The following is a 21096-nucleotide window of genomic DNA, read 5'->3' as shown; positions in this document are numbered from 1 at the left end:
ATAAAAAATATAAAATAATATTTTAAATAAATTATTATTTTAATAGTTCTAGAATTAAGTATCTAATTATGTAAGTAATTTAAATATTAATTTTCTTAAGTTATAATAATAATATTAAAGTAAACTAATATAGTATAAGTATTAAGAAAATTAAAATTAATATTAATTATATTAGCTAATAGTGTTTCTAATAGTAGTATAAATAAAGTAGATATAATAATTATATTAATTTAAATATTTATAGTTATTTTCTTATTTAGATTTAATAAGTACTTACTTAGAAAGTAATTTTTATAGTATTTATAGAAAATATATTATATAGTATTTTTATTAGCAGTATTAAGTTATTCTCTTTTATATTATATAGAGATATTTATTTAATCTTTACTATAATTATGGATATTATTATATTTATAATTATATTTATATCTATAGCTATAACTACTATAATTACTATTTTAAATATTATTATTAGTATTCTTGATATTATTCTAAGATTTATTATTAACTATATATATAGTTAGCTAAGAGAACTGATTCTTATATATATATTTAAACTATATAAATTAAATATATATATATAATAAGATTATATCTTTTATTAATATTATATACTAATTTATAATAAATAACTATAAGGTAAGTATATCCTAAATTACTATAAAAAATTATAGAAATTTAGTATAATTATTAATAATTTTAATATTATAAAGCTTATTAAAGGCGTCCGCGTAGTATATAAAAAAAATTTCTTAATTATTTATATTATTATAGTAAATAAATACCTATTTATTATATAAATAGATAATCATAGTAAAATTAAAAATTTTATATATTTCTTAGAGAAAAATATACACTTCTAGTATAGAGTTATAATTCTAGAAATATACTACGGGACTAGCTTCACATATAATATTAAAAATTATAAATATAAAATAATTTAACTACTTCCACTTCCTACAGTCGGAGTTATATATAGTAAGTAAAGTATAATTATATTATTTAACTTATTTAATACTATATTCTAGTTCTTGTTAAGTAGGTAGAGTACTACCATTACTAGTATAGATAGTTAATATATATATATTTTTATCTTTATTCTCAGAATAAAGAACTAGTTCTTTTAAAAAAATATATTTATTTTAGAGTAGCTTCCATATGTCTGGATTACACGAGTATAAATAGTTTTATAAATTTCTTTACTATAATAACCAGTTAGCCTAGTCTTTAAACTTAGAAATAACTTTAGAAACATTAATATTGAATAGATCTTTAAATAGTATTATTATAAGCATTCAGCCACGTCACTCACGTGGTAAAAGATTTAATTAGTTAGTAGATACTAAGTCTAGATACTAAGTTAAGTAGATTATTATGGAGGCTTTCTTACCCGCGAAACTATATATAGTAGCAATTTAAGGCGTAAAAAGCCTTAAGGAGAATGCTATTTAATAAATAATATATAAAAATAATAAAAAAATAATAAGAAAAATAAGTATTTAATAATTCATTACTATGAGGGCTCATAACCTGTGACAGTAATATTGATAATATTGTGTATATGTTGCCTAGCTAACTACGCGAGGAGGAGGTGACTAGGTGGCTAGGTCCGAGATCACGTGATCTCCTTTCACAAGGCAGGCAGGCAGGCAGGCACCGTGACATATAAATCCCGACCTTCGCCTTACAGGAGCTTAGCTTAAAGAGAAAAAAAAGTATTATTACAGTATAATCTTCTAAACCAGGAAGAAAGAAATACTACTGAGTCTTACCACCTAACACGTGACCACTATTATAGTTAAAAGCTATCTGTCCCCTGAATCCTGTCCGTAGCCTCAAGCTACATCTTGTCTATCCATCTATATATAGCTTGACCAGTAACCAGCTCAGCATCCAGTTAGAATCCTAGTCATTATTATTATCCGAACCCTGCCCGCCCGCCAGAACCCGCTATCCTACCACCCCTGCCTGCCCGCACCTTGACAATCACAGGGCTGTATTTTTGTGTAATCAACAGTTTCAAGTCATCAGACCTAAAAAACGAGTCTAGCCGAGCTGTAACCACGTGTATTATTTATTATCTTTTAGTATGCAGCACTCCGTACGGCGTACACAGGTTGATATCCCAATTTTGTTTGTCAAGCGCGCTAGCGCTGAGCAAGTCTAGGTTCAGTCCTGCTAGGCCTGTTTCCAGCCCCTAGTTATACTTCTTATTATTAGTCAATAAAGGTTATATTCAGGCCTTCCGATTAGTTCTTATTTTTTATGGGTAACGTTATTTACGAAGCGCGCTAGCACTGAGTAACTCTAGGTTTGCTCCTACTAGGTCTGTTGCTAGCCCGTTCGCTTCTCATTGGTCCAAAAAATTCATAAATTCAGCTTCTTATTAGCTTTTATTTTACACTAGTAACGTGACTTTGTTTTCCCCCCTCTTTCTACTCGCCTTTCTGAGTAGCTTCAACTTTGTATTACTATTACATCGTCCGCTGCTAGCCCTGCGTGAGGCCCTGCGTGAGGCCCCGCGTGTCTCTATATAAGAGTCTGGCCCTGCGTGAGGCCCAAAGTTGTATAACTTGCAGAACTTGCACATTATTCATGTAATTTATAGAGATTTGTTGCCTGCTTTAGTAAGAAAATGCGCTTCGGAATGCCTTGAGCTGTGTGCGAGACCGTAGGTCGTGGCCTGCGACCTAGTTTATTCTACTAGCTCTCACCGCTTTATAATGCCTTGGGCTGTGGGCGGCCGCAAGTCGTCCACGGCCCTGAGCTAGTAGACACTAGTACTAAAAGAGTAGTGCACCGCCTCACGGTTGTTCCGAATTCCGGCAATCCGTGGAGTGTGACGTATCCTGCTAGTCTGGACACATCCCCTAGGCAGACACAACCACCCCTGATTCTACTGAAGTACCAACACTATACTGTCGTCTTTCAAATAAACACAGTCAGACTTTATTCAAGAAAGGTATCACTATCCAAGCCAGCTATTTTATAGCAGCGGTACGTGTTCTACCGCTTCTTTTCACATAGCATCTAACAGAAAATACCCTATTATAGTATTTTGCACCCGCGTCACAAAAGTTGCTTTCGTGATAAACAAGCTGATAAGAATGGCGTCCCTAAATTTATCAGCTAATGGACCTTCTATATCAAAGAGCTATCAAAATGTGATCAACTCGTCTTTTCCGAGTGCTGGTACCGGTTCCCCTACTTATGGGCAATGGGCAATCTTCTCCGTTTCTACCCCTCTGGTAAATGCATTCCAGAAAGATAGTGGCAACAAGGAGAGCATCTTGAAGGTTCATGACACCGGAGGTCTGTTGCTCTCTCATAAAATGCCACTCATCATCACTAACCACATGTCTCAAAGCCGGCGAATTGGTGGATCTTATCGATGAATTTTCCGAAGGGAAAATACAGTTCGCTTATATCAAGGTTGTAGACCCCAATACTGGGCTCCCAAAGAATGTTCTCATCGCCTGGTGCGGGGAGGGCGTCCCGGAGCGGACAAAGGGATATTTTACCAGTCACCTGTCCGCTGTCTCGAAGTTCCTGCATGTTAGTTAGCACCTGAACATGTGCATACAGCATGTCTAACTCACAAGTCTAATAGGGATATCACGTGCAAATAACTGCACGCTCAGAGGGAGACCTAACGGCCGAGGGAATCATACAGAAAGTCGGCGATGCATCTGGCGCCAAGTACACTTCAGGCACAACTTCACAATCTTCTCTGACACCTAAACCACCAGTATCCACGAAGCCTGTTTTCACACCTAGTCGAACCGCTGGCATTGATACCAGCGCAGGAGCAACAAGTCCAGAGCGGCGGATCCAGAAAGATGGTGACAACGATGGGTGGGGCCCCGATGCACCACCAGTTACCAGGACAGAGCTAGAAAAAGTCCAGCCAGCCTATAAACCTACGAAGGTGAATATTCAGAAACTTAGGTCGGAATCAAACGTTACGGCAAACACTGGTGTCGACCATACCCCCGAGGATCGTGGTGATATTGTTAAGGGTGGCTACCAACCTGTTGGGAAGGTAGATATTGCAGCAATAAGGAAACAGGCACATGAAGCGGGCAATATTCGCGATGATCGGCCTGAGCCTGTGAGAGGCGCGTATGAACCTGTCGGGAAAGTCGACATCGCTGCAATTCGTTCCAAAGCACAGAATCTCAGTGGTTCTTCGGTGAGCAATGATCGTGGTACTACTTACTCCCAAGAGCAAATCAAGCATATAACCTCTCCTGGCAACCCAGAGCGTCTGACGAGCTTACCGAAGCCGAAGATATCAAACAAGTTCGGTGGTAATTCGGTGTTCGCGGGGACAAAGCCACCCCTGCCTAGTGTTCCGACTTCAAAGCTGAATCCCGCTCCAGCCCAAATTGGGAGTGCAAGCCGCACATTTGCTGACGAGGGTGGGAAGACACCTGCGCAGCTTTGGGCAGAGCGGAAAGCAAGAGAACGAGGGCAGGATACCATTTCTATATTGTCACCTTCATCTAACACCGATACGATTGCCCAAGGCCAAGAGAGCGAGAAAGGGGACTGGAAGAGTTCATACAACGGCAAAACCTGGGCTCCGGTTCAGACGACACATACTGGCAAGTCATTCAGCAGTGACGTTTCTCAGACGAATCGGGCATCGGATCCTGTCTCAATTGGGTCGCCTCAATCGGATACCGGGAATTCACAAAATGACAGTGCTATTAGGGATCAATCCTTCCAAGAGTTTTCTTCAGATTCCCCCCTAGTACAAGATACTGTTCTGGACAATGGCCATGCTGCACCAGAGGCTAGTCCCAAGGCTGGCCTTCTGGACTTGGGATCTTCTCACGAGTCTCTGGCTCATCAATCACTTCCCACCCCGCCGCAACAGCCTCGGTCTCCAACCCCACCGACGCCTGCCCGCGAGACTTCGCCCATACGTGTTGCTGTTCCGGTTGGGAATGGGCTTACTGATGTTCATGATGAACAACGCTCCCCACCACAGGTTATTCCCCTTGAGAGCCTCCAACAGGTAGTACCAAAAGAAGAGGACGTTGAAGATGTTAAACACGACATTGGACGCGCAACCGCCGAAGCTACTATTAGCAATCAACTTCAGGAGAAGGAAATCCAAGCTATTGTGCAATATGACTATGAGAAAGCGGAAGATAACGAGATAGAACTCAGGGAAGGCGAGTATGTGACTAACATCGAAATGGTCGATCAAGACTGGTGGCTGGGGTCCAATGCTCAGGGGGATAGAGGTCTCTTCCCAAGTAATTATGTCGAGGTCGTTGCAAATGATCACCAGACTCAGGACGTGTCGGACGACAAGGACAATAAGGCCGAAATCAATTCCCCAGTGCCTGTTACGAGGGTCATTGAATCTCCGGCCCCGGCTCCGGCTCCGGCTCCAGTCAATGAGTCGACTGCGACGGCGTTGTACGACTACGAAGCCGCAGAAGACAATGAACTCAGCTTTCCGGAGGGGGCTGAGATAACGAATGTTGTAAGTCACAGCTTGTGCTCCTTGGTCCTGCCTTTCCCCCTTCCCCTTTTAAGCGCCAATAAATATTCGATTGTCTTTTCCACTTCAATCCTTTTACCTAGTCTATTTTCTTCTCTTTCCTTTTATTTTTTATCTCTTTTTGCTTGCATTTTATACGTCACCGCTAACCATCTGGGCCATTACCCACGTTTTTCAGGAATTTCCCGACGACGATTGGTGGCTTGGTGAATACCTTGGAAAGAAGGGACTTTTCCCAGCAAACTATGTACAACTCGCAAATTGACCAAAATGTGCAGCACGATGGCCAATAGTTTGTACAAAAAAACGGCGCAAAATAACCCCTTATATCTATCAGCCGCTCATGAAGACATGTGAAGCAGAAGGCCAAGAACTTGTGTATGCCCGTGAATGGATAGCTGTACTCGTTTGAACAGGGTTTGTACTCGGTCGTGACGTTTTGTAACTAACTCAGCATGCACGTGTTTACTCTTGTCTGAAACTGGCTATAATGTAGGAAATTTGATGAGCTCCTTTCTAAATTTATCTTTAATTGATATTATCTTAGAACAAGATAATAGTAATTGTCTCTTTTTTCCCCCTCTTCCTCTTCAACGAAGTGATATACATGTCATACTATTTACAGTCTACAATAAACACTATTAGATATGTAGCTGTACGCGCTTGGGAGGCTAGGTTGAGAGGGCGAGTCGGACGGACGGACGGTCAGTGTCGGGGCCGCAATTCCTTAGTAAGAATCACATGATCCCGTGCTCTTAACACATGGAGTAAGTCCGTAGCAGTCGTCTCTGGAAAGTACGATAGAGGATAAAGGGCGCTGCATGGATTAGAAACTGTGATACTTCTTCCTCAATACATTAACCGAAGGTGGGCCCACTCAATCTTTGTTGATTTCAACAAGACATACACGTTCTATCTAACGGGTTACTATTCTTTTCCCGCAGTTTTTTTTTTGTGTCTCTACAACTAGCAGAACACCGGGGGACTGGATTGTTAGACGCTATTTAAGGATGACGGCCCTTAGTGAAGATTTGCTTGTGACTGTTAACAAGCTCCAAGATCTCGTTTTCAATACGATTGGGAATGACTCCCTTGACCTGCCGCAGATTGTAAGTTCATCTAAGAAAATTCGCCCGACATGCCCCCGTCAATGTCTACGGTCTAATCAGCTGCGCAGGTTGTCGTGGGGTCTCAGTCATCCGGCAAATCGTCCGTACTAGAGAACATCGTTGGCAGAGACTTCTTACCGAGAGGAAGTGGTATAGTCACAAGACGCCCATTGATCTTACAACTCATAAATATTCCAAGTGAACGACACGACAGGCCTGAAGGTGATGAAATCCATATACCTCACACAGCCGCAAGTGTAGCGGGGCAGTATGAATGGGCAGAGTTTCATCATCTTCCCGGCCGCAAATTCGAAGACTTTGCTTTGGTAAAGCAGGAGATCGAAGCGGAAACTGCAAGGATAGCCGGGAGCAATAAAGGAATCAACAGACAACCCATCAATCTCAAGATATTTTCACCCCATGTACTCAATCTTACTATGGTTGACTTGCCAGGGTTGACGAAAGTGCCGATTGGGGACCAACCGTCCGATATTGAAAAGCAGACTCGGGCCCTAATACTCGAATATATAGCGAAGCCGAACAGTATCATCTTAGCAGTTTCTCCTGCCAACGTTGATCTTGTCAATTCCGAAGCCCTGAAGCTCGCTCGTCAAGTGGATGCAATGGGCCGAAGAACGATTGGAGTTCTAACTAAGCTAGATCTCATGGATCATGGCACAAATGCTATGGATATCCTTTCTGGACGAGTTTACCCTCTGAAGCTGGGATTCATTGGTGTTGTCAATCGATCGCAACAAGATATCCAGTCTGGAAAGTCATTATCCGATGCTTTGCATGCTGAAGTCGACTTCTTCAGACATCATCCAGCCTATCGGAACATGGCGAATAGGTGCGGTACCCAGTTTCTTGCGAAGACACTGAATACAACCTTAATGTCTCATATCCGAGATCGGCTACCCGATATTAAAGCGCGCCTCAACACACTCATGGGTCAAACGCAGCAAGAACTTGCAAGCTATGGCAACAAGCAGTTTAGCGGGAAGGAGCATCGTGGATCTTTAATTCTGCAACTCATGACACGCTTTGCATCTTCCTTCATATCTTCCATTGACGGAACATCTTCTGAAATATCCACCAAAGAGCTTTGTGGAGGGGCGAGAATATATTATATCTTTAACTCCGTTTTCGGCAATTCCCTGGAAACGATTGATCCTACGCATAACTTGACCGTTACGGATATTAGGACCGCTATCCGGAACTCGACTGGTCCGCGTCCAAGCCTCTTCGTTCCAGAATTGGCTTTTGACCTGCTTGTCAAGCCTCAGATAAAAATGCTGGAAGCTCCTAGTCAGAGGTGTGTTGAACTAGTCTATGAGGAGCTCATAAAGATTTGTCACACCTGTGGTTCTCAGGAACTTCTCCGCTTCCCACGGCTCCAGGCAAAACTGATAGAGGTGGTGTCAGATCTTCTTCGTGAGCGCTTGGGTCCCTGCTCAGCATACGTTGAATCTCTCATTTCCATTCAAAGAGCCTATATCAATACAAATCATCCAAATTTCCTTGGTGCAGCAGCAGCTATGTCATCTGTCATTCAAAACAAACAGGAACAGGAAAGACGGGCAGCATTAGCTGATGACCGGAGAAAGCGGGAGAAAAGACGGCTGAAAGAGCTTGGGGGATTGAATGGAAATTCACCTGCATCCCCCGAAGATGAAGACGAACAACAGTCAGAATCCCGGTTACACAACGTCCCTGTCAGGAGTCAACCTGCGAAGGGTGCCAGGAGCATGTCACCTCAGTTTGGTAAAGGACAAGAAGGTGGTGTGACCGCAACACTTAACGGTGCTCATGCGAATTCCCAAGCGGCTTTTGGAACAGCCAACACCACGCGTGATTCTTTCCTCAACTATTTTTTCGGCAAAGATGGCCCGCAACCTGCCAACTCGTTGCCTCAGCTCTCGAGCCAGAACCGTCAATATACCAACCCCAACGAAGCAAACATCAGCCACAGCGTTCGCAGGACGGATATGCGTTCCCCTGTCATAGCATCCGAGGAGTATGCGGCTCCTGTAGAATATACCGGCGACGTCGGTGCCGCCGTAAGTTTATTTTACCTCCATTCTGCTCTGATAGCTTAAAACATCAAACTGACTTGTTATTGTAGCCCAACGAGGATTCTGAGACGGTCCTCTCCGACCGTGAAATGGTGGAAACAGAGTTGATTAGCCGGTTAATTTCCTCTTATTTTAATATTGTGAGGGAAACTATTGCCGACCAAGTTCCTAAGGCTATCATGCACCTCCTTGTCAATCACAGCAAAGACGTCGTGCAAAATAGACTCGTCAGCGAGCTTTATAAAGAAGACCTTTTCGCGGAGCTTCTTTACGAGGATGATGGTATCAAGGCAGAGAGAGAGAAGTGTGAAAGACTGCTTGATACATACAAGGAAGCAGCGAAGATTGTTGGCGAAGTTTTGTAAGTTCAGTGTATTGCAGGCATGAACAAGGGCCAGATTGGGTTTTTTTCGGATCATGTTTTCATACAAGATATCGAAGTTTGGCCATCAGTTTTGATAAAGGTTGAGAAGACCCTGTTTAGTTTTGTAACTATATACTAGACTTTGGCTTACTACATGAGCCATGATAAATCACAATAGCCTCATGTGAACACCAAGAAATAAGGCCATTGTGCAAGAGCCGGTAGCTCTAAATTCTCGGAGCCAAGCTAATACCAGTTCTGGATTGTGCATTGGCAACATTAGTGAAACCTCTGGAAGTTGCCTCTAATATACTTCTGTCTCTACCCTTCTCAGCCGAAAACACCTCTGTTGTCAAAGATTGCCGCAAAGAGGGTAATGATTATAACATGTTATGGAACGAGCCCTATACTCTTTTGGCAGACTTCATCCTAGGCCGCGCTCCCTCAAATCCATACAAGGCACCACCTATGAAAACGAACAATGCCCCAATAAGCACGCCTGGGGAGAGAGTATTTCCAAACATGTAAATGGAGAGAAGAAGGGATACGAGCTTCCGAATATTTAGGATGACAGTAACGGTTAGTGAGGATGACTTCGCAGAGAGCAGATGAACACCTCGAATGCATAGATACTGTGTCATAGCATTGATTAAAAGGTAAGTCGCGCGTATCGGGATAAATGTGGCGATTGACCGTAATGGAGAAATGTCCATCAGATTGGGCACCAGCCCAGATAGACCTCCAAAAATTGGCGTTAAAGATCGAGCCCCGCACGACTCTTCCGAGACATCAATGCTTTCAAAGCCGGCGGATGCATGGCCCAAAAGACCGGTTTCACTCGAGATCGAAGTTTGAAGCCTGGAAGTGAGGGGGGGTGCGGAGAATAGCATTTGCCATTGGCTCACGAGTAGCGTATAAGCGGGTAAAAAAAGCGGCAACGATAGCGTGTGGGAGTAGAACAGAGCTTCTTTCCAGTGATCCCTGCCATACATTTCGTAGAGCCTGTCGGCATATATTCCCTGGAAAGCCGAGAGAATCATCGCTAAGGCAAGAACTGTGAAGCCGACTAAAGTGGTAGCCGCAGATGCGTTTTCCATACTCATAGACTGGCCTTTAGCCTTAGCGTCCGCCAATGCTGCCGTGACAACACCCAGAGTAAGCATCAGTACTGCAAAGACCTGACCTCGCGGGTATCTCTTGGCATTGAATAGAAAGCTAATGCCCATAGAAGCTACTGGGCCTCCAGATCTGAGAATAATGTGTAGAGGAACAGAGATCTTGTATGCGAAGGCCCAATTGTTGAGAAGATTGACCGTAACAAAAAATGCTGTGTAGACTAGCCATGATCTTAGTGGAATGGCACGCGGGCTGAGATAAAGTGACTGTGGTCCAGCTGACAAAGAGAGAAACACGGGGGCCGTTAAGAGCGAGGTTAGAAGAAATTGAGCGAATGTTATCAAGGGACCTGTAGTAAAGATATTAGAGAGGATAGCTTGGCAATGCTGGCTTGACGGAAATAGGATACCAGAGCTTGGCTGATCTCTGGGTTCAGGTCAGCCTCGGTCCACTACTTGCACACTCTATTCAACTCACTTAATGATTGCTTCGAGCGCGAAAACCTGTTGTTTGACATCAGTAATAGAAGTTTGCTGAACTTGGATCTATACTTACATTGGCGCAGCAGCCACCAAATATCAAAGTGAACACCAAAACTATATTTGTCCATCTAGGCAGTGCTGTATGAGTCGCAGCACTTATGATGCTGGCAAGCTGTCCATATGCCGCTTTCGTAGAACCTATGTCCTCACCATTGCTCGCTACCAGGTTCGGAGTCTTGCGAGAAAGCGCATTACGAGTCTCATCAACCGAGGTTGACGAAGTCTCCAGCTTGAAGTTGGCCGCCGAACATTCTTTCCTTTGCGTTAGGATAGAGCTGGGTCCATGAATCGTCTCCTTTGGGACATGCATTTGCTGGCTGCCTTGTAGTGGAAGAACAATTCCGAGTCCAAGAAAGTTGCAAGAAAGGTACGAAATTATAGCGAGAGTAGAAGATGTAACCGGGCCCTGGTCGAGGTGTGATTTCGATATAGGTGTACAGAGTACGGAGTAGAGATCTCATGAATATTGCTTAGTCAAGAATGCGGCTTGGTTTCTTATCAGAAGATATCCCACAACAGCTGATACTTAACCTCTAGAAACGTCTCCAGCGCCCTCTTTTCTCCCATTCAGTCAATTTCACTGGAGCTTAATGTATACGTACCCTTCATTCCGCTTGATTATTATCAAACCATAACTACTATTGCGATGCTGAAATTGGGTAGCAAAGTCGATGGAGGTAAATTTCTGCAGCCACGATGTCCAAAAGTAAATCTAGAAATAGCCGCTAAGAAATCTCACTAGTGGTCATCAATAATCATCTACAATATCATCGTCAATCAGAACAAGCCTCTCCTCTTCAGGAGCTGGCGGTAGGCGGGGACCAAAAGTATTGCTGTTGCGCCGACGACTAATTCGCGAAGGGTTCTCTAACGGAGCAGGCTTCCGCCGGATATTAGATGCCACTGAAGGCAACTCGCCCGAATTGTCAACAACCTCGTTGTCTGAGGCATTGCTCTGGGATTCTGTTCCGCCGAGCCTGGTGATTTTCCCGAGTTCTTTCAAATGTCCTGGGTTGCCGGCTAGTAGAGCCAAATATGGCAGTTGATGAAGTATGAGATCACTGCGTGATATCATGGTGACAGCCGCAGTTGGTTCCCTGCGGCAATTGCCTAACTCGGTGGTCCTCTCAGCTCTCGTACTCTCCTCAGCTAAAGCAACCCCAACACTGGCCATGGCGCCCGAAATTGACATTCTGGATGGGTCTAACAGTCTGGTTGACCATAAATATATGAGATCCTGTATCTCTTCCATATCACGAAGCAGTCGCAATGAAGCCGGAAAGAACATTTTATACGCGCTTTTTGTATGGCTTGGGCAGTCTTTGGATGACGTTGACCTCTTCACGGGGTACGGAAGGGCAAACAGTATACCTCGAGTAGCAACTTCATAACTGATATCTTCTTGGCGCAAGGAATCTGCTCCGGCATTAGATCTACCCACAGCTTGCCCCCCCAACCTGCCTTGTCCTCTTGTGTCGGAAGACAGCACATCGCTGTCTGACAAGGCGCCAATGCAACCATCCAGGCAGTCTGTGAATGATAGACTGTTGCATGACGGAACATAGTTTTCGTGGAGAGCGCTAATGAAGGTTTGATTATCGATTCCAGCCTCGTCCACAAGTTCATCGACACATACTTGGGATAATTGTGGCCGCCCATAGTGTTTCAAGTGCCCTGGGGGCAAGACAGCTTGAGTACCTCCAGTTGATCCTGGATCGACACGTTTGTTGTACACAACTTTCCCAATTGCATGAAACAGCCCGACACTTGTTCCCCTCTGTGTTATTGCCTCCAAGGTTTCTCTTTCAGGAGGTGTAAGAGGTGTTATAGCCCTTTTGGAAAGCCCTCTTTTGGAAGGCGGACATGCCAGCTTCTTGAATCTTTCATGATTCATGCAAAGAAATTCCAGTGATGAAATTGCACTTCGAATGTCCCCTGTCTTAGAAATGGCGTGCAGTATGGCAGAGCTTGGAAAGTATTCATGCTTGGAAAGATAGGCCTCCTTTTCTAAAACCAATTTCAGAGCCTTGTACATGATAGTCGGGGCTATGCTATTGAAATCAATAATACTCGTCCTCGGATGGTTATAAAGTTCTGGGCCTAGCAACCTGTGCGCCGTTAAGTTATCTGGCGAGAAAGACCTCGAGTCAAGAAGCGTCTCTGACACTATCATAACAATTGGAGAGCTTCGTAGAGTGTCAGGCTCATGGTAAGGGTTATCTTGCGCCACCATGGCAAGATACCGTAAAACAGTTAGTCTGAACGAGTTCAGACTGGTTGATGGGCCTGCAAGCGCTGGGAATTCTTCGATGAGAACGACACGCCGCGGTGAAGAGTAGGCATTGCTGTAAGTATCCCTAGCCTCGGAGGAACTGGTCTCCCCATCTAAATCAAGACCCCGGAACTCCTTCCCACGCTCCAGGAATTCATCAAAACGAGCAGCAATTGATACATGCGCTTTGGTGGCGAATTCTGACGGTGAAGGGTTCTTCCATTCCAATATTTGAAAACCCAACGTCGTTGATAATAATGAAAGTGTAGTTGTCTTACCACTTCCTGCAGGACCACGGAGAACAAGTAGCTTTGCTGTCGTTAGCAAATGAAATGCCCGTGTATCGATAGAAGGTGCCAGGAGCTCCCTGGTACAGCACAAAGACAGCTTTTAGAATAACATACCTGTCGGTCCCTCCTCGCAAATGCACTGATTAGCCAGTCCTTAACATCCGAGAGCTTTTTCTTGTGGACAGCCAATTCGTCTAAATTACTTGGAGGAAACTGCTGTGCCCATGGTAAGCGTGGTGGTCGGTCTTTATAATGCCAACTTCTCAGTGAATGATCTTGGCTGTCGCCTTGCAATGTGTCTCTATCATTCACAATATGATGAATGAATATTTCATCAAAAGAATCATAATCGTCTTCAATTATATCATCACTGCCATCTTTCTCATCTCCGGTTTCTCTATCCTGCTGATCATCGATATGTGGATTAGAAAATTGCTGTTCGGTGTTCCTTGGCCCAAAAAAGCTGTGTAGGGGCCTGTGTGTTGTTGTAACTTCTCCCTGGTGCTTGCGTTTCATCGTCTTCGCAAGATATCAGATTCCTGAAAAATAGAGGAGCTAAGTGGTGATAGCAAGCCTTAACGTGGGATAAGCGCCTTGTTCTGACCAAGCGTTCTGCTTCCCGAGCATTTATCAAATCGCAGTGGGTTTACTGAGTGATGAAAGACCTATTATTGTGAAAACGAATCGAGAAAAGACAACCATCGAATAAAATCGATCGACAACGCTGGCACGTCTGGACAAAAATCGACGCAGATCCAACTATGGCTGCGGTAAGTAGGCTTACCGCCTACACCATACACAGTTTAGAGCTCTGTACGGAGTACGGAGTAACTTTCGATGTATTGTTTCTGACCAAGCCAACCGCCCGCAGATTTTAACCACACTACACAGTGAAAGCCTTAGTATCTCCATGTTGATTCGTGCTAAAGGTATGGAATGCACTCCGAACTAAAAGAGGCGAAACTTCCCTATAGATTTGTCAACTAAGCATAGAAGATAGATTCCCAAATTATTGTTCCTCTGCGGAAAATTATATCCGGTTACTGAGTGAGAGCAAAAAGTACTCAAGTAAAGGAAGCGCAACAAGAATGATGGAGTTAAAGTACCTCGTGCTTGAATACTTCCGAACTGTTTCAACATACGGAGTACTATCAAAGTATTTGATCATATGATTAGGCGGCCCTTATTCGCAGGGACCCTTATTCGTACCGTAGGTCCACTTATACATACCGTACAGTGGGGCCGGCCGCTAGCCGTCAAAGGATTAGACTTGCTAAAGCCTCTACACTAAACAATTTAAAGTAATGCCTTATCATATGACATATGAAACAAGAAATTTCTATAAGACAGGCGTACGAGGACTATATAAAGATAGAAATTGTAGTATAGAATTGGCTATTGTAACTAGTACCAGCTAGAATGTCCCATAGGAAGAAAATCTACTCCGTGGTGTTTTCTTACATTTTAAATTCAATGTACGTACGTACATTGAATTGAACTAGATAGTAGAAATTAAATAATCTTATATTTTTACAATCTCGCTAGCTTATAGAGGGTCAAATTATCCAAGAGTTTATGAAATTAAAACAGATACTAGTTTCTTCTTTAGGTATAACAGTAAGGATGGAGCCTCTAACATCAAATAACCACGCTAGACTCCACTCTACGGTATGCATGAGGAAACCTACAGTACGAACAAGGCCTGCCTAGCAGCCTATGATTGCTTATTTAGGTGAATTGGATTGACAACCGCATTCCCCAGGGGAACAGAGATTCCAACCAAGTCAAAACCCTTTGCGCCAATAATTCCTGGTGTGCCTTGTTCATATATTATCGTCAGTTGAAGAACCTCCTGGATATATGACTTCCATAGACATATGTATCACCAAATTGATCCACCAATAAAGCTGTTACTATGAGCCACCAAAGACATCATAGTAGTAATTGTCGTCGAGACCATCTCGGGAGGGAACCTGTGGAGCGTCGCCGGCGAATGCTACATCGTCGAATCGAACATTCAACAAACGGATTTTGAGTCCGTAAATGATGACTAAATCCAAAAGCTTGTTTGTCTCTGCCGTTATAGGCTGTTGATTGAGAAGCATGAGCAACCCATCAAGCCATTCAGACGCAACGCTATGTGATGGTGGACGAAGAACCAACAACACAGATTCCCCTTGCGCCGATTTGCTTGAGGCTCGGCCGTGGTCATTACTTTTCTGGGCATCCCCATTAGGGGGTTCAGGCTGTGGGTAGCCGTGGACAGTAATTTTCGTATAGGAAATAGCGTGAGCCATGTCTTCCGCAGTCGATGCCCCGTGATCCTTGGAAGAAGCAGAGATATTTGACACTACTGAAGATACTAATGAAAGGTCGACTGACAGGGTAGGGGGCAATCAGTTTGACATTCGAGGATGAAGCGACCAACGCTGAGATGGGGCACACTTACTCTTCTCGGGCAGAGCGTCAAGCTCTGGACTCTTCTCCTCGATGGCATTGAAGTCGCCAAAATGTATGAACCTCCTATTGTGCGAAAGCTGGGTGTATCTCCACGAGTACTTTTCGTTCACTGCCTCCAAATTATGTGAACCCTCGTTGGGGAACCATGCACCTTGCAACAGGCAGCGAACTCTCTGTTCTTTAACGAACTGGAGGGCTTCATGGTACAGTTCTTCACGCATCTGTCGCAAATGTTGGCCCCATGCATCTTCATACGTGAGCTCCAGTAGCTCCATTTGCAGTTCGCGGAGCCGACCATATTCAAAATTGGCCAGTTCTTCTTCCACTTCTTGCACATCCTTTGTGCGAGGAGCTCCGCCAACAACAGACTCAATAAGGATCCTAACAAGCTCGACAATCTTTCCGTAATCTTCGACTTCGGCACCAGTAGCCTTCCACAGGCGGAAGAAAGCATGCAATCCTGCAACATGCAATCTGGTCCAATGCAACAGTAAAGGCTCAAATAGCCTATCAAGGTTGGAGCGAGACTCTAGTAGGAGATAGCCTTTAGCATCATCCATCTCCGACTTGTCCACCTCAAAATGCTGATAGAGAATCAAAGTGACCGACAGAGAAGCACGCGCGATGGGGCATCGCTGCTGTGCAGGCTTCGTGGACTGTTCTAGGAGCATTTTCAGGAATTCGTCTTGATGATTTCTGACATAATCTGCCAAATCCATCATACCCAAAAACCCCGTATCCTCAAACTGCATCGATGGGTTTTCCGATTCAAAACCAAGGCGCCTCCATTTTTCTGGATTGTGTCTCTTCGAGTGTCGCACATTGTCACTGTTTTCGACACCTTTGTCTTGACTGCGTTCTTGTGAGCTAGCCAAGTAAATCCCCTTTAGGGCCCTTCTATGCTCCGGTCTTTCTAGATCCAGAGATATTTCTCTCCATTTCCTGAGAAGGACCTTGGTAAGGGATTGAAATTCGACCAATGGGTGCACGTGATCCTGCAAGGCAGTACCCTGCATGAGAGAGTAGACTGCCCTAATCACACCCAGATCCTGCAGTTTCTGGATAAATTTCGGCCACTCTGTATCTAACTCATTTGTGATAGAGTCCCGCATGAGAGAATTAATCAACTGGAGTGCGTTGGCACAGAGTGCATGATCTGCAGATGAAAGCCTATTGACGAGCATTTCCAGGAACTGCGGGTAAATGGCAATTGCAGGCTTCAATGCACGAAAGCCGAAGTTCCCATCCTGTGATAAGTTGGCACCTGTGTAAGGATGTGACACAATGGAGACTAAGATAGACATTGCACCCCTCAGAATATTGACCAATGGGTGTGTCACTATAAGTTCAATAACCTGGAAAGAGAAGATAATATAATATATCAGTATATTACTATACAATAGGTTATGCGTATGTTTATTATGAAGAAGACAGAGGGCTTGTTTATGATACCTACTCTTTCAACCACTTCCTGATCTACCAGATCCCAGCCTTTGTCAACTTCCAGTAATCTTGCGAAGCTGGTGAGGCTATATGCCAAGGTGTTACCACTTGCATGTAAGGTCAAGTAGCGTAACCTGGCCAGCCCACCTTCTGCGATGAAGATATCGGCGAATGAAGGATCCCCAATGCTTCCCTGAAGCTTGAAAACTGCCATCTTGCGCACCGCATCTTCATCGCTGCCTAGCCTCTCAACTAGCTCAGAAACGCCGGTTTCCATGGCAGGAAGTTGTGTCGTACTCCAGTCGGAATTGGAGCACGGGTTGTTGTTAAGGGTAGGTATGTCAGCCAGCCAGTAGCCGTGCCCTTTCTATGACCGAGTCTGATACAAGCAGTGAGATGCGAAGGACATGGTCCTGGAAGAACTTTGTAGTACGAGGCTCAGAGAAATCCACATCATCTACCGGCTGAGCGAGAATAAGGGAGGGTGGGCTGCCAAGAAGTCGCAGTTACGGAACTCCCGCATCTGGACTAAATCGAAACTGGACAAGTGTTAGCCCATTAATGGACTCCAGGATGCCCAAGGTCAACTCCTGGGTAACATTAGTCCGTAAAAATCAGGAATATAGTCTTCTTATTGGCTCATTTTAGCGCTCGTGGCGTGACTTAAAATAATGTCTTTACTTAGCGCTTCGGCCTCTGAGGGGAGGGGGGTTTTGGGGAGGGGATGCCCCCCAGAAATTAGTATACTTTCAGATCTATGGTCTGAATCAAGTACGGAATGGAATGCCTTGAGCAGTGTGTGAGACTGTAGGTCGTGGCTGCAGTACTAGGTCCGTTATTATAAAAACGACCAAGCAACGCCTGGAGGAATCGAACAAGGTAGAAAGTAAATATAATTTTGAATTATATTCGCAAGTAGTTTGTGGAACTTTATCAACTACGCAGTAGTTAGATTTACATTATACTAGGTTGTGACCTCCTGCGGCCATGACACACTGTCTCGCGCATAGCTCAAGGAATTGTTCGGAGTAAAGTATCCTAGTAAGTATCTTGCAATGCGATTCTCCGAGAATCTACTCAAAGACATTCTAAGACACTGAAATGGCTCTTAAAAGGGCTTCCAAAGGGCTCCGTCAAGCACCTGCAAACGTAGTGCTTGATTCAGGCCGTAGGTCTGAATCTACGTTCTGGGGTCCTTGTCCAGCCCCCTCCCCCTCCCGCCCAGACACCCCCCTTATTAGATTGAGGCGGTACTAAGTAGAGGCAATATCTAGACCAAGTCATGTTACTGGTTAAAAGACCAACCAAAAGCCTTATAACGTGCACTGAACCGCAGCTGAGCCTTCGGAAATAATGTAATTGCTCTGAGTAGCAACCGATCACGCGCGGCCGGTTTCACTAGTGCTTAGAGATGAAAAACACGAGATTAGCACAAAGTAAAACAAGAAAAAAACGTCCCGGGAGAGGATCGAACTCTCAACCTCACGATTAACAGTCGTACGCGCTAACCTATCCAAGAGTCAGTATGATGCTGCAATATAAGCTTGGAAGTAAGTACTTACCAATTGCGCCACCGAGACAGGATTTGAAAATTTTTTTTCATAACTTCTGATATGTCACACTTATTTGCGAAGCGCCCTAGCGCTGAGCAAGTCTAGGTTTGCTCCTACCTAGGTCTGTTGCCAGCCCGTTCACTTCTCATTGGTCCAAAATATTCGCGTTCCAGGTTTCTATTTGGTTCTTATTTTTCATGGATAACGTGACCTATTTGTATTGTCCTGTATTGCCAGTTCTCACCGCTTCACAATGCTTTGGGTTGTGGACGACCGCAGGTCATCCACGGGCATGAGCTAACTAGTAGTCTACAAGTGCTACGAGTATGAGGCGAGCCTTCAGCCCTTCCTAAACAACCATGAGTCAGTTGGGATATTTTTGAATGTATTTACTAATCTGTATGCTACAAGAGCTTAAAGTCTTCTTCAAAGCAAATGAATATATTATAGAATAGATGCACAACCCTGTCACTACACATTGAATAAGGCATTACAAAATAGGGGTTGCATTCGATGCAATGTCAAAACGACATTAAGAGAGGGCATGAAGGAAGCAGCATCTATCACTCATAGCAAAGTGCCACAGCCTTGGTGCATTGTACCTTAGTATATCTTCTATCACTTTCAACAGGTTACCTGTTTACTGGATTTGCTCAAATACTTGATGTAGGAAAAATACGTACTCGGAACAAGGTCGGTCATACTAGTACTAATTAATTTTGTAGAGTAGCATTTTGGCAAGTCGTTACTAGCCACTCATTGGTCTACATATTGGGATCATTGTATGATTAACACTACTCTGGTACGGAATGAAAGTGGTATGTGTCTAAATCTCTGGAACACGAACTAACTATGTACGGAGTACGGAGTATATTATATTGGAATAAGCTGAGTGGGCTGGCTTGGGATAATGCCACGCCCTTGTTCGTTTTAGGGCCACGAGAAGCGTTTTCCCAGATCAGATGCATCCCAGTCATCAACTCATCTTAGACAAACTCCGTACACCTTCTCTTTAGGTCTGGGGGACTTCATCTTCTTAATCGTATAGTCCGATTTATATGAACCGGTACCTCTCTTATGACCGCTTAATGTACGTGCTTAATGACTTCTTATCCCTGCCCGCCAATGAACCTGCCTGGCTGTTATTCATCGACTACAGTTGAAGGCCTCATGCCACATCTTCCCATTCATCAATGTGACACCTTTGTCACAAGCCCAACAAGCCCAATTATAAGGAAACGAAAGAGGGAACTAGTTAAGACAGATCATGTCGCCACACTGTCAAATAGGTTAGCAACGGATTGAACAAAGTGGCTAGCATGTCTTAGCAGCATGTAACTGATCTATCTCCTGATTATCAGACTTGTCCTGTCATCCGTTCATTATACGAACCCACAATTCCGCTTCGACTATCCAGAACCCTCAGGCGACCACAGAGAGGTCCTTGTTTCCCAGCGATGTCTTCACAGGAAACGACGAGTTCAGCAACCACATACTCACCACAGACCGCCATATACAGAAAATATTGCTCACGCGCTACAATCAAGCTCGTCTCAGACTAAGATTCCTTCCCAAAATGACTGTGTTTCTGCGGTCCTAGATGTCAACTCCCCGCCAGTATCACCTAGAACCATTTCTCCAAATCCCTACCAGCAACCGCAAACCCTCTGTGCATCTGCGTTCTGCCTACGTCCGTGCCATATCTGTCACAGGAGACCAACGACACTAGAATTTGTCGACGCCTATGCAGATTGCGAGCTGTGTGGTCAAAGGAGCTGTTATATATGTCTCCGGCACTGCGACGCTATAAATTGCAATGGTTTAGCCAAAATTCCTAAAAGAAACTTTCAGGAAAGTGCCAACGGCGATGGAGTGCAGGCCGGGCAAGCTCGGAAGGTTTGCTCGACATGTGCAGTTGAAGGTGTGACTGAAGGAGGCATGGAAGTAGTAAGGTGCCTCGAATGCGTGCGAGGCTTTCAATACCAATGGCAGGCAGTTCACCCGGACTAAGAGAGTTACGGTGGCCTTGGAATAAGCTTTACGTGGACAATAGGGGAATGAGAGGATAGGCCAAATAATTCTTATTCCCGGTGCACAATATGACAAGAAGCCAGAATATCTAATACTCAATTTAATCTGGAATAACCAGATATATTTAGGAAGCACTCCCCGCACTTCAGCTACATTCACAATGAGATGGTTAATGGAGGCAGATGCTCAGTTACCAACCTCGTTACAGGACATTCGCTGTGTGTAAATTAGACATCACAGTGCCAGTACAGTAGTAACCTTAGCCGTGTTGGTATGATATCTCCCTCTGATATCCCGCCCAGTCTATTACAATTTATAGATTC

At 44.1% G+C, this 21096-nt stretch overlaps 6 protein-coding genes and 1 pseudogene across 7 annotated transcripts; 3 read left to right on the top strand and 4 right to left on the bottom strand.

Annotated features, from left to right (window-relative positions):
• The first annotated feature begins 2875 nt into the window (after positions 1-2875).
• BO80DRAFT_424691 (putative actin binding protein) lies at positions 2876-5825 on the top strand. The gene is made up of 5 exons (XM_025719339.1): positions 2876-2962; positions 3055-3312; positions 3368-3555; positions 3611-5500; positions 5697-5825. Exons 2-5 carry the CDS (start codon positions 3108-3110, stop codon positions 5781-5783), a joined length of 2370 nt encoding a protein of 789 aa, XP_025575814.1. The 5' UTR covers positions 2876-2962; positions 3055-3107; the 3' UTR covers positions 5784-5825.
• A 523-nt stretch (positions 5826-6348) lies between these two features.
• BO80DRAFT_380906 (dynamin-related GTPase DNM1) lies at positions 6349-9252 on the top strand. Its single transcript, XM_025716820.1, has 3 exons — positions 6349-6627; positions 6696-8687; positions 8753-9252. Exons 1-3 carry the CDS (start codon positions 6529-6531, stop codon positions 9065-9067), a joined length of 2406 nt encoding a protein of 801 aa, XP_025575813.1. The 5' UTR covers positions 6349-6528; the 3' UTR covers positions 9068-9252.
• BO80DRAFT_405916 (putative UPD-GlcNAc transporter (Mnn2-2)) lies at positions 9185-11178 on the bottom strand. The gene is made up of 4 exons (XM_025717739.1): positions 10738-11178; positions 10660-10685; positions 10592-10608; positions 9185-10531 (listed from the first exon to the last, which is right to left on the bottom strand). Exons 1-4 carry the CDS (start codon positions 11032-11034, stop codon positions 9471-9473), a joined length of 1401 nt encoding a protein of 466 aa, XP_025575812.1. The 5' UTR covers positions 11035-11178; the 3' UTR covers positions 9185-9470.
• A 294-nt stretch (positions 11179-11472) lies between these two features.
• On the bottom strand, positions 11473-13802 carry BO80DRAFT_454855 (putative cell cycle checkpoint protein Rad17; the record flags this gene model as incomplete). The annotated part of the gene is made up of 2 exons (XM_025722089.1): positions 11473-13305; positions 13401-13802. 2 exons carry the CDS (start codon positions 13800-13802, stop codon positions 11473-11475), a joined length of 2235 nt encoding a protein of 744 aa, XP_025575811.1.
• A 1056-nt stretch (positions 13803-14858) lies between these two features.
• BO80DRAFT_424688 (ELMO/CED-12 family protein) lies at positions 14859-17672 on the bottom strand. The gene is made up of 3 exons (XM_025719338.1): positions 17203-17672; positions 15736-17101; positions 14859-15663 (listed from the first exon to the last, which is right to left on the bottom strand). The coding sequence occupies exons 1-3, from the start codon at positions 17464-17466 to the stop codon at positions 15200-15202; spliced, it is 2094 nt and encodes a 697-aa protein (XP_025575810.1). The 5' UTR covers positions 17467-17672; the 3' UTR covers positions 14859-15199.
• A 970-nt stretch (positions 17673-18642) lies between these two features.
• Positions 18643-18769, bottom strand: BO80DRAFT_t141 (annotated as a pseudogene). The gene has a single exon. The product of its transcript is annotated as a tRNA-OTHER (tRNA).
• A 958-nt stretch (positions 18770-19727) lies between these two features.
• On the top strand, positions 19728-20952 carry BO80DRAFT_405910 (uncharacterized protein). Its single transcript, XM_025717738.1, has 2 exons — positions 19728-20031; positions 20104-20952. The coding sequence occupies exons 1-2, from the start codon at positions 19844-19846 to the stop codon at positions 20750-20752; spliced, it is 837 nt and encodes a 278-aa protein (XP_025575809.1). The 5' UTR covers positions 19728-19843; the 3' UTR covers positions 20753-20952.
• Positions 20953-21096: the final 144 nt, after the last annotated feature.

This window comes from Aspergillus ibericus (genome assembly GCF_003184845.1).
Source record: "Aspergillus ibericus CBS 121593 unplaced genomic scaffold BO80scaffold_17, whole genome shotgun sequence".
Lineage (NCBI taxonomy): Eukaryota > Fungi > Ascomycota > Eurotiomycetes > Eurotiales > Aspergillaceae > Aspergillus > Aspergillus ibericus.
The sequence above is the reverse complement of the archived record's forward strand: the minus strand, read 5'-3'. Positions and strand labels throughout refer to the sequence as shown.